At 43.0% G+C, this 11696-nt stretch overlaps 1 protein-coding gene across 1 annotated transcript; it reads left to right on the top strand.

Annotated features, from left to right (window-relative positions):
• Positions 1-392: 392 nt before the first annotated feature.
• Positions 393-5131, top strand: LOC114923572 (zinc finger protein 345-like). Its single transcript, XM_029286655.1, has 4 exons — positions 393-791; positions 1995-2108; positions 2673-2799; positions 3439-5131. Exons 1-4 carry the CDS (start codon positions 393-395, stop codon positions 5061-5063), a joined length of 2265 nt encoding a protein of 754 aa, XP_029142488.1. The 3' UTR covers positions 5064-5131.
• The last annotated feature ends 6565 nt before the right edge of the window (positions 5132-11696 follow it).

Genomic DNA, 11696 nt, shown 5'->3' on the forward strand with positions numbered 1-11696 from the left:
AAGAACAGAGCATGCGCAGAAGACCGTTGCCGGCCCTCAGAACTGAGCAGAGGACAAGACAAGCGATAGTTGCCTTAGAAGACGCCGCTCTAGCCAAGAGCAGTAAACCAAGGGGCTTATCGGGTTTTGCCTCTCTAGGAAGCAGCCCTTTCTGACCGAGATTCTGTGGGGATAGGAGGGCGCGGGAACCTGAGGCGGGAGCGACTTGCAGCTGCTCTTCTCCGCCTCAGAAGCTCTGAGGCAGCGGAGACCCGCCCCTTCTCGTCCCCCCCCCCAGAAACCGGGAGAGGGGCGGGGCGAGGGGGAGGAGCGGGCGGGGGAGGGTCCGCCGTGACGAGGGTCGCCTCAGAGGGAGCTTTCCCCGTTCGGGCTTCGCCGAAGCGGGAGGCCGAATGGAGGCCCGAGGGTCTCCGTGGGCGGGAGCAGCAGCGGCTCTTCAAGCGGGGAGCGGCGGCCCGAGCGGCCTCCCCGAGGGACCCCGCAGCTCCGAGGCCGAGCGCCGGTGCTTCCGCAGCTGCCGCCCCCGGGAGGACGAGGGGCCCCGGGCGCTCTGCAGCCGCCTGCACCGGCTGTGCCGCGAGTGGCTGCGGCCCGAGCGGGGCGGCAAAGCCGAGATGCTGGACCGGGTGGTGCTGGAGCAACTGCTGGCCCTGCTGCCCCCGGAGCTGGCGGGCTGGCTACGGGAGTGCGGGGCGGAGAGCTGCGCCCAAGCGGTGGCCCTAGCCGAGGGCTTCCTGCTCGGCCCGCCGCCCTCCTCCGCCCCCCGGGAGCTCCCCGGAGAGGGCCGGCAGGTGAGACGACTTCATCCCGAAGGATGCATAAGGGGGGGGGGGGACGCTGATAGATTTAGCAGCCTCTCAGTAAGAAATCACAGATATGAAGAAGAAATCAGTGCAAGGTTTTCAGCAGCTCCTAATATTTGGGAACTCATTTCATCTTGAGGCAAATGCTTCTGTTTCCACACTGGTAAAAAAAATCCCATGGGATGTTGATGTATGCGTGCCAGATGTGTGCCCTAACCAGATGTGTGCCCTAATCTCTTAATGTTTGTGATTTCTTACAAATCGCAAACATTAAGAGATTAGGGCACACATCTGGTTAGCCCTCAGGACAGAAATGACTGCAGTTCAAGGCACCCTGCTGAGAGGTGGTTTAGCATTTTTTTTTCACCGAAAGTGGTAATCTTGAGGGGGGAAAGGTCTATTTACTTATTTCATCAAACAGATCTCGGGATAAAAGAGATCTCGGGTTGTGGTAAGATCAGGAGGAATGTTTTCACACATTTGTTGTTTCCCTCGGCACTTTGATCCTATTCTGATTTGTGCCTTTGAATTGCAGAAGGCAGAATGTGTGAAGGGTGGACGTGATTTGCTTCCCAGACTTTCCAATAGAAATTCTCTGGATGGACTCTTCTTTTCTGGATAGTCAAAATTATTTTAAAAGATTTATAACTAAAAATTAACTGTGATTGGGAATTTAAGGCGAGAAATAATGAAGTATTGAAATTGCCTTTTAATGACAATCACAGTGTTTTCAAGGGGTGCATTTTATCCCTGAAGGCATCTCTGTTTTTATCCCAAAGTCTCTCCCTGAACTGCCAGGCTGGTGTTGTCCCACACTGCAAGAGGCACAGAGAAGCCTCCACAAAAGGAAGGGAAGAATGGTCCTATCCCTCAACAAACGTCCCCAAATATAAAGCAAAGTACTCCTGAAGTAAGAGATAGAACAGGCATAACTACATCTACAAACAGGAAAAGGCCATACCTGTCAAGTGAAGAGAAGGAAATGAACACTTAATTCCTGATCGGAATAAAAAAACAAAATAAAAAAAAAGTAATGAAGTATTTCACAAAAGTGGCTAGCATTAATCAAGAAATAGTAGCCATCCACAGAACAGGAGCTCCCAAGGTCTCTCACTTTGATGGGTTGGGAAAGGACAAGTAACACCTTTATCTTCATTTGTAAGTGAATGATAAACCAGGCTGTTCTTTTAGTTGCAGGAGCTGTTCATGGATGACATTTCATCAGAGCTTCAGGGAAGAGGGGATCGATCCAGTCCTTCTAAAGAGGATGTTTTCTCGAAGATCCAAATAGGGCCAACTTGCCAGGTAAGCGTAGGTTTTTTGTGAGAAAATGACCCAGTGAGTCTCACTGATTCAACCTTCAGAATTGTTCTGGGGATGCACAAGAAAGACAATTCAGAAGAGTCTTGTATTAGGAAATGTAATTGATACGTTGGAATATTTTAAAAAAAACTTTGGACAACCAGTTTAAAAAATTGAGGCCATTAAGCAAGACGAGAGAAATTGTAAAAAAAAAAATTGTTTCAGAAATAGGCCAAAATATCCACTTAAAAATGAATCACACATGTATAAAAACCGCTATGTCGGCACTAATTGCTTGTAAAAATAAGGGTATTCCTCAAATGATCTGAGATTTCCAGGCTCATTTTCAATATTTTGAAATAGGCAAGGTAAGAACTTCCTAGTAGGTTTGTCCTGTTTTCTAAGACATTCACAGCCCTGAGGACTATGTGGATCTGTAGAACCTATGCCTGTCCTATTAGAAAATGCCCATTTGGTCTCTTGCAAAGCTCTGTTTTCTCTTTTGGAAGTAAGAAAAAAAAATAAGAGAGGACTGTCTGCGGGAGAAGATTTTCTTTCTCTTTCTAGGACTCTGTTCCCTTTGAGGAGGTGGCTGTGGACTTTACAGAAGAGGAGTGGGCATTGCTGGATTCTGGCCAGAAAGCCTTGTGCAGGGAAGTCATGCTGGAGCTTTTTAGAAATATGGTTTCTTTGGGTAAGGACCCTCTTTGCTCTGGGTTTCATTCATTGGGGAAAGTGTTTTAAGTGGGAGGTAAACAGGGAAGATATCTGCACTCAGTTGCTTAAGGTGGTCCGAACTCTACTGACCACCATCTGGCCACCATCTTTTTAACCTTTCCTAATCTCAGGAAAATCAGGATCAGAATGTTGACTGTATAGCTAATATCCAGTGGAAGAGCCATGGCCGCAAAGAGCCCTGTACACTTACCTTTGATTCCCTTCAACTGCCAAGGCCCCCCTAGAACACAAGCCAGCAGAGGCACTTCATGGGCAATTTTGTCCAAGGTTGTCACCATAGCCACTCTTCTAGAACATAAGGCCTTGGCAAAAATGTTCACCGTGGCTTTGGGAAAGGCCTTGGATGTTCCATGGAAATCCCTTGTGAGACTGACCTATCAGTAGCAAAATCTTAATCTGGTTCAGGGCTGGAAAATTCCTTGGATACTATTAGAGTCTCTTAGATAACAATTTGCGTCCACCATCTCTTAGCTTGACACATAGCTGGTGCCAAACTTGATGATAAGATGGACATATTTTTGATTTGGGGAGGACCCCCCCCTCGCCATCATTGTAAATTCTAATGATAATTTCTATTTTTCCTTTTTTTTACAAGCAGGTGATGGTGATGGGCTGGTGAATGAAAAAGAAAAGCAGCCAAGGCTATTGACAATGGAAAGAGAAATGTCTGCAAAGAGTCATTCCTTCTCTTTTACTTTACCTAAAATACTGTATAGGAAACACAAACCACATACCTTTGTAAAATATGAGACAGATTTCAGCCTAAGCAAAAAGATGAAACTATGCATGCAGTCCGGAAAGAGCTTCAGTAGCAAAAGTAATCTTCATTGTCATCCGAGGATCCACACAGGTGAGAGACCATATAAATGCATGGAGTATGGAAACAGGTTTATTGACAATTGGAGCCTTATTTTCCATCAAAGGATACACATGGGGGGAAAACCATATAAATGCATGGAGTGTGGAAAAAGCTTTTGTTGGAACTCAGAACTTATTCGTCATAAGCGGATCCATACTGGGGAGCGACCATATAGATGCATAGTGTGTGGAAAAGACTTTACTCAGAAAAGACATCTTACTGTTCATGAAAGGATCCACACCGGGGAGAGACCATACAACTGCACCGACTGTGCAAAGCAGTTTACTCAGAAAGCTCATCTCATTCATCATGAAAGAATCCATACAGGGGAGAGACCATATAAATGCACAGAGTGTGGAAAAACCTTTGCTCAAACAGCACAACTTAATGCTCATAAAAGGACCCACTTTGGGGGGAAACTATTTAAATGCTTGGAGTGTGGAAAAAGCTTTAACTGGAGCAGAGGTCTAATTCATCATGAAAGAATCCACACTGGGGAGAGACCATATAAATGCACAGAGTGTGGAAAAAGCTTTACTCAAACAGCACATCTTAATGCTCATAAAAAGATCCATACAGGGGAGAGACCATATAAATGCCTGGAATGTGGAAAGAGCTTTTTTGACAGCAGAGACCTTGGTCGACATCAAATGATTCATACAGCAGACAAACCATATAAATGCATAGAGTGTGGAAAGAGCTTTATTGACAAGGGGCGCCTCACTGTGCACCAAAGAATTCACACAGGGGAAAGACCATATACATGCATGGAGTGTGGAAAAAGCTTTTGTCGGAACTCAGAATTGATTCATCATAAGAGGATCCACACTGGGGAGAGACCATATAAATGCATGGAGTGTGGAAAGAGCTTTGCTTGGAAAGGACATCTTAGCACTCATAAAAGGATCCACACAGGGGAGAGACCATATAAATGCTTGGAGTGTGGAAAGAGTTTTGTCAGGAAAGGATGTCTTACTGGTCACGAAAGAATTCACACAGGAGATAAACCATATAAATGCACAGACTGTGGAAAGATGTTTGCTAGGACAGGTCATCTTTATTCTCACAAAAGGATCCACTCAGTGGAGAGACCATATAAATGCTTGGAGTGTGGAAAAAGCTTTAACTGGAACAGAGATCTTACTCGTCATGAAAGGATTCACACTGGGGAGAGGCCATACAAGTGCATGGAATGCGGAAAGCAATTTAATCAGACAAGTGCTCTTATTAATCATGAAAGAATCCATACAGGGGAGAGACCATATAAATGCACAGAGTGTGGAAAAAGCTTCGCTCAAAGAGGACCACTTAATTTTCATAAAAAGATCCACATGAAGGAGAAATTACATAAATGCGTGTAGTGTGCAAAAAGTTCTAACAAGACTCATGAAAGAATCCACACATGAGAAAATCCATATAATGCATGGAGTGTGGAAATAATTTTATTGGGAAAGAACATCTTAATCATCGTGAAAGGATCCATGCAGGGAAAAGAAGCCTTCTAAATGGATAAATGCCTCCAGTAGAAACTCTTTTTCTGACTCACCAGGATCCTTACAGGGAATAAATGTAAATGCAGGGAGTGTGGAAAGAGCTTTACTCCAGAAAGACACCATAATTCTCATTCATAAAAGAATGCACACCGAAGAAACCATATAAATCCATGGAAGGCACTTCAGAAGAACCTTTCTGGTCCCAAATACTTGAATTCATTCAGAACAGTCAGGTGTTCCCTTTCCTAGTTTGATCTGCATTTTTCTTTTCCCTCCCCAGGATACGGAAAGAGGGATACAAAATAGGGATTAAGCCCTTCAGTTTTCTCCCGGTTGCCCATTACCATCCCACTATCTTTTCTAGTCGGAGGACTGATGGCTTCCTTGATTTCCCTCTTAATTTACTTAAAGACTATATGATAAGGAAGTGGCACACATATATCAAATTCAGAAAGCATTTCAATCCTCAGAGTTGTGTTAATTCGCACAAAATGGTGCTCGTTGTCTTTTCATTCCTCTTTAAGATTTAGCTAAAGAAATCTTGCCATCTCCCTTTGTTATATTCTGACCAGGAGGAAGAGTAGTTGAGTAGTTCCAAGGCAATTATTCCTCACCACTTGAGTTTCCCAACCTATTTTCGGGAAGAAACTCCTTCCTTTGTAGTCTTGGAATCTTATTAATAAACTTTTAATAATTGCAATTTGCCTGCAGTCTCCTTCCGTGTGTCCTTTTTTTAACTATCTGTTAAGATATTTAAATTTAGTAGCTGGAGCAGTGGGGTTGTGCAGTGAGCCAGAACACAACAGTTGTGGTTGATTAGTTGAAAGAGTACTGGCTACTGCATGAGGCAGTCTGCACCCTGATTGGTTGCTGTGGGTGTCGAGGGGGAGTTTCCCCTTTCTCCCCGCCTTTTTCTTCTGTGTGCCCTCTGTGCTCTGCGATATACCCGATGGTACTCCTGATGATATATTGATATAAAATACATTTATTTATATAAAATTACAAGTAGATCTCAGCATCTATGACTTCATTTGGATACCTACCGTATACTTCCCTGACAGGTTAAGCACCAGTAGTTAGTTTCTCTGAAGTAAAAGTTTATTTGTGAACGTAAGGGAGGCTGAGGGTGATTGCGTCTTAAAGACAGCACAATGCTCTTTGTTACAAAAATGGGATGAGGATTTCATTTAGCTGGTCTTTCTTAATGAGACAAATTATCACTCATAGGGCCTAAAGATGGAGTTGTTTCTGCGGAGGGAGGATTTATAGACAGTTGTAAGCAATCGTCCAGCAGATCTCAATGAGGAATAGCAAAGGCAAAATGAAAAAGCATTACCCAGGATAATTTTGTGCTTGGAGGATAGTCAGGCAATACACGTGCATGGGCTTACATCTGCTAGAGCAGGGGTCCCCAACCTCCAGTCTATGGACCAGTACTGGGCCGCAACATGCCAGCAATCGGGCCATACAAACAAGCAAAGCTCCATCCATGGGATGCAGGCAGCACACAAAACCACGCACCCTCCAGTCCGTGGAAAACCTCTCTCCACCGAACTGGTCCCTGGTGCCCAAAAGGTTGGGGGCCTCTGTGCTAGAGAATGCTGGCTTGCCTTACACAGAATTTATGTAAGAGATGGCAAGCAGCAAAGTAACTCTCACCTGAAAACTTTATAGAGCAAGGTTACAGCCGCCCTGAGTCCGCAAGGAGAAGGGCGGGATATAAATATAAAAAATAAATAAATAAATAAATAAATACAGTCTGGAGAAAGTCTGCTGGATCACCTCCCGTTCATGAGGAAAATATGCAATTAGAAGAGCAAAGAATGATGTTTTGAGAAGCAGACAAAATGTATATTGTGCTTAGTTCCCTTGATGATACTTGAGATGTGTTAGTAACAAGTTTTGAGTCCATGAACAAGCGTGATTTAACTATGAGTTATGTAACTTGGAGGCTTTTGGAAGAAGAAAAAATTAGAACGGTTGCATGCAAGAGAAATGACAGTAATTTAAACTCAGTCAGAAAGGAGCCACATTCCAGAAAGATAACAAGGTGGGAGATAAAAGTCTGTGTAATAAAATGCTGCTTTGCATATGGATCCACTCAAGATATCCAGAGAAATTGCCCAGTAAGAAGATTAAAAGATACAAGCAGGAGCGAGACAGCACAAAGAGGGAAGAAGGAAGACACGCAGATTTCTGTGGTGAAGGCAAATAAAGACACTAAAGACATTTAGTTGTTGGACAGTGGGGCAAAAGAACATATTGTAAATAACCCAAAACTTTTTTTTAGTCTAGCACCAGCTGCCCAAGAATAGGGAAGGCTGGCAAATGGTAATCATTCTTTTGTATAGGGGCAAGGAACAGTATATGTACTACGTAGTGGTAAGTTGTTCAATAAGATTTTACGTAAGTTGTTCAATAAGATTTAGATCACAATTTGCTGAGTATGTCTCACTTAGACAATGAAGGGTATGAAGTAAATTTTTGCAAAGGGTATATGCAAGGTCCATTTTTTCCCCCTTTTTTGAAGATGGGAAGTACATCAGCTCTTTTCCAGTCCTCTGGTAGTTCCCCAGTGCTCCAGGATTCTGGAAAAATATAGTTCAGTGGTTCTGAGGTCATATCTGCCAGTTCCTTGAGAACCTTGGGGTGTAATCCATCTGGTCCTGGTGATTTGAACTCGTCTAGGCTGGACAGGTGCTCACTTACCATTTTCTTGCCTATCTTAACTTGTGTTTCTATTCTGTTTTTTTATGGCACTATTTTTGATAGGTTGGTCTGTTTTTTCCCTTTGTGTAAAGATATGCAAAAAACGAGTTTAATAGTTCTGCTTTCTCCCTGTTGCTTGTCACCTTCTTGCCACTTTCCCCCACTAATGGATCAATCATTTCCTTCACTTTTTTCTTGTTTTTTACATGTTGAAGTATGTAAAAAGTTGTACTTGTTTTTACATCTTTTTGTTATTTTTGACTTTGGTCGCAAGCCTTAGTTCATTTTGAGCCTTAGCTTTCCTCACTTCATCTTTGCAGGCTCGAGCTATTTGCTGATATTCTGCATTAGTTATGTGCTCCTCTTTCTACTTTTTATACTTGTCCTTTTTAGCTTTCAGTTTATCATAGAGTTCTTTATGCAGCCATGCTGGGTTTTTTTGAGAGCTGTTATTTTTCTTCTTTGTTGGTATTGTGCTAGACTGGCCTTTTATTATCTCACTTTTCAAAATTTCCCAAGCTTCTTGAGTTGTTTTCCCCTTGAGGATTCTCATCCATGGCATCCTTCCCAAGCCCTCTCTAAGTTTATTGAAATTAGCTCTCTTGAAGTCCAAGACTCTAGTTTGACTGTGTTCTATTGCTTGTGCTTCCATAATGTTGAATTCCAATATTGCATGATCACTTCCTCCCAAGGTTCCTATGGCTTCAACACCTTCTATTATTTCATTTCTGTGAGAATTAGATCCAATATGGCTAATCCCCTAGTTCCCTTCTCTACTTTTTGGGAGACGAAGTTGTCTGCTAGGTTTGTCAGGAATCTGTTTGATCTTCCACTTGGTTTAGAGTTTGTCTCCCAGCTGATGTCAGGGTAGTTAAAGTCCCCCATTACTATTGTGATGTGCTTCCTACATACTTTAGTTAGCTGACTAGCAAAAAGTTCATCTATTTTCTCTGTTTGGTTGGGTAGCCTATAGTATACACCTATGGCAATGTCATTTTTCCCTTTTATATTGACCCAAATGCATTCAAGACAGTTTTCATCATTGTTGTGCTCTATTTCTGTAGAGATGTAATTATTTCTTATATAGAGAGCAACTCCACCTCCTCTTTTATTTGATCTGTTTCTTTTAAATAATTTAAATCCTCTAGCTGTGTGTTCCATTTGTGGGTTTCATCCCACCATGTTTCCATAATGGCAACAATATCATATCTGCCCTCATTAACCTGAATTTCTAGTTCACCCTGTTTGCTGTTCATACGTTGTGCATTGGTGTATAGACATTTAAGTCCTTTATGACTGTCATAAAGAATAACAGGGTGTGTGCACAAGGTTTAAAACTGAACAATTTATATGTTTTGAACCACAAGGAAACTGGTGTCAGTGTGCAGACAATCTTTTTTAATGAACCAAAGCATAATGGATGTGCACATTTATTGCACAGAAGGCTGGGTCATGCAAGCTTTAAAGCATTGCAGAAAATGTCTGACCTGGCTGTAGGATGGAATGTAAAAGAGTGTGCTAACTATTTGTATTGCGCTATTTGCAAAGAGGCAAAATCTGAAGTATACCCTTTCGGCAAAAGAAGTGATAGGAAATCTGACAGAATATTTCAGTTTGTATAAGCTGATTTAATCGGCCCTCTATCTCCATCAATGGGCGGGGCCAAATTTGCTTTGGTGATTGATGATTTCTGAAGATACAGTTTTTGTTATGTACTAAAGAGCAAAACAAGTGTTTCAACAATTTAAGAGTAGGGAATATTTGTAGTGAGGGAGTGTAATCAAAATGTATGTCAACTACAAACAGGTTCAGAGTTCATGTCTAATATATTTCGGCAGTGGCTGAGAAAGAAAGGCATAACCCATAGAAGAATGAAGCCCTACACTTCAGCAAAGAATGGAATTGCTGAACGCAGGAATGGTGTATTACAAACTGAAAGATGCATTACTAGCAAATGGAGGAATAAGTAAGCTATATTGGGGTGAGGCAATTGTAACTGCCAATTATTTGTGTCAATAGACTATGGAGTTGAACGATTAACGAAACTCCATATTACATGTTAAATAAAACCATCTTTGGCACATTTGAGTATCTTTGGCAGCAGTGCATGGGTGTGCATTCCCAAAACAAATAGGAAAGGACAATCAAAGTGAAGGAAATTAAAATTTATAGGTTATCAGTCAGGATCAAAGGTATATAGGTTTACAGACACATAAAATGTTATTATTTTGCATTGCAACTTTTCAGAACCTGAGAATTGGGGAAAGGTACATGCCAATACTGAAATGTTTATGCCTGTTAGTCAGAGGTCTCCAATAAATGAACATTCACATAGAATATAAAGAGTGAGATTCTGGTAAAACAGAAACATTTTTCAGGATCCAGTCTGGGTTGATCACCGGGGCCAGAGGTGACTGACCCAGATTGAATCCTGCAACATTATCCTGGGACAATCCTTTCGTTTGTGAGGAACATTTTATTCCAAGGAGGTCTGAAAGAGCAAACAAAGGTGTTCCTCCAAAAAGATTCACAGCTGAGGAGGTAAAAGTATGTAATATTTTTATGAGCCCCAAAATTACCAAGAAGTATTAAATTTACCCATGGCAGAGCAAAAGAAATGGAAAGAGGCTATGGATAAGAAAATGTTGCTTATGCAAAAATATAAGGTTTTCACTCCAATCAGGGTACCAGAGGGAGAAAAAGCTGTTGGGTGCAGATGGGTATACAAAATGAAACTTCACGAATGATGAACTACAATATAGAACAAGGTTAGTTGCTCAAAGCCTACACAAAAACACTGGTTAGGAATTTTTTTAAAAAAATACTACATTCCTTAAAGGCAGGGGTCTTCAAACTTGGCCCTTCTATGATTTGTGGACTTCAACTCCCAGAATTCCTGTCGGCCAGCCAGCTGAGGAATTCTGGGAGTTGAAGTCCACAAGTCATAAAAGGGCCAAGGTTGAAGACCCCTGTTGTACTCTGTAGAAAAAGGGGATTGCTTTGCCAGACGAATGCAGACCAAAGAGAGGATAAACAAGCTGGCCTGGAGGAACCCCCAAAGCATTTTTTCTTTAAATATCAATTTAAAAATAAATAAGTTTACTGCGCTGGATAACTGTCCTCAGACACTTTCCCTTTCTCACATTTGCAGCACCATCTCTATGACGTTCCCCCTCCCGCTTGTTCCTTCTGTTCCCAAGAACAAATCCACATTTATAAAAGGGTTCTGGGGGAAAAGAGAGAGATCCCAGGTATCAAGAAGCAACAATCAAATCAGGTTCCATCCAAAGGCGTTTTTCTCATTCTAGACCCGGCTCAATCCTCACCATGCCCATCATCTCCCCCCCCCCCCACGGGCCGTTCTCCATCCTCTAGCATCCCCCCCCCCCCGACTCCCCGACTAAAGGTTCCGCCAGACACAAAACTCATCAGGGAACGGGGCATGCGCAGAAAAACTTCGCCCGTCCTGGACGTCGAGCAGAGGACAGGAGAGGCGGCTAGCTGCCTTAGGCTTAGGAGACGCTCTAGCCAAGAGCAGTAAGCCGAGGGGCTTAAAGGGTTTTGCCTCTCTAGGAAGCAGCCCTCTCTGACCCAGCGTCTGGGAGCGCAGGGAGGACCGGGGAGCCTGAGGCGGGAGCGATTTGCAGCTGCTTTTCTCCACCTCAGAAGCTCTGAGGAAGAGGAGCCCCGCCCCTTTTCGCCCCTCCTGAAACCGGGAAAGGGGCGGGGCAAGGAGCGAGTAGGGGAGGGTCAGCCGTGACCGAGGGCGACTTTGCCGAAAAGGGAGACCGA

Source organism: Protobothrops mucrosquamatus, unplaced genomic scaffold (genome assembly GCF_001527695.2).
Source record: "Protobothrops mucrosquamatus isolate PMUCROS unplaced genomic scaffold, P.Mucros_1.0 scaffold4417, whole genome shotgun sequence".
NCBI classification, from domain to species: Eukaryota; Metazoa; Chordata; class Lepidosauria; order Squamata; family Viperidae; genus Protobothrops; species Protobothrops mucrosquamatus.

Bases quoted from the DNA above. Each gene is read 5' to 3' on its own strand.
- LOC114923572 (XM_029286655.1), top strand. From the start codon at position 393: ATGGAGGCCCGAGGGTCTCCGTGGGCGGGAGCAGCAGCGGCTCTTCAA. The intron at 792-1,994 runs GTGAGACGACTT...CTGTTCTTTTAG, and splicing joins TCCCCGGAGAGGGCCGGCAG to TTGCAGGAGCTGTTCATGGA. The intron at 2,800-3,438 runs GTAAGGACCCTC...TTTTTTTACAAG, and splicing joins TAGAAATATGGTTTCTTTGG to CAGGTGATGGTGATGGGCTG.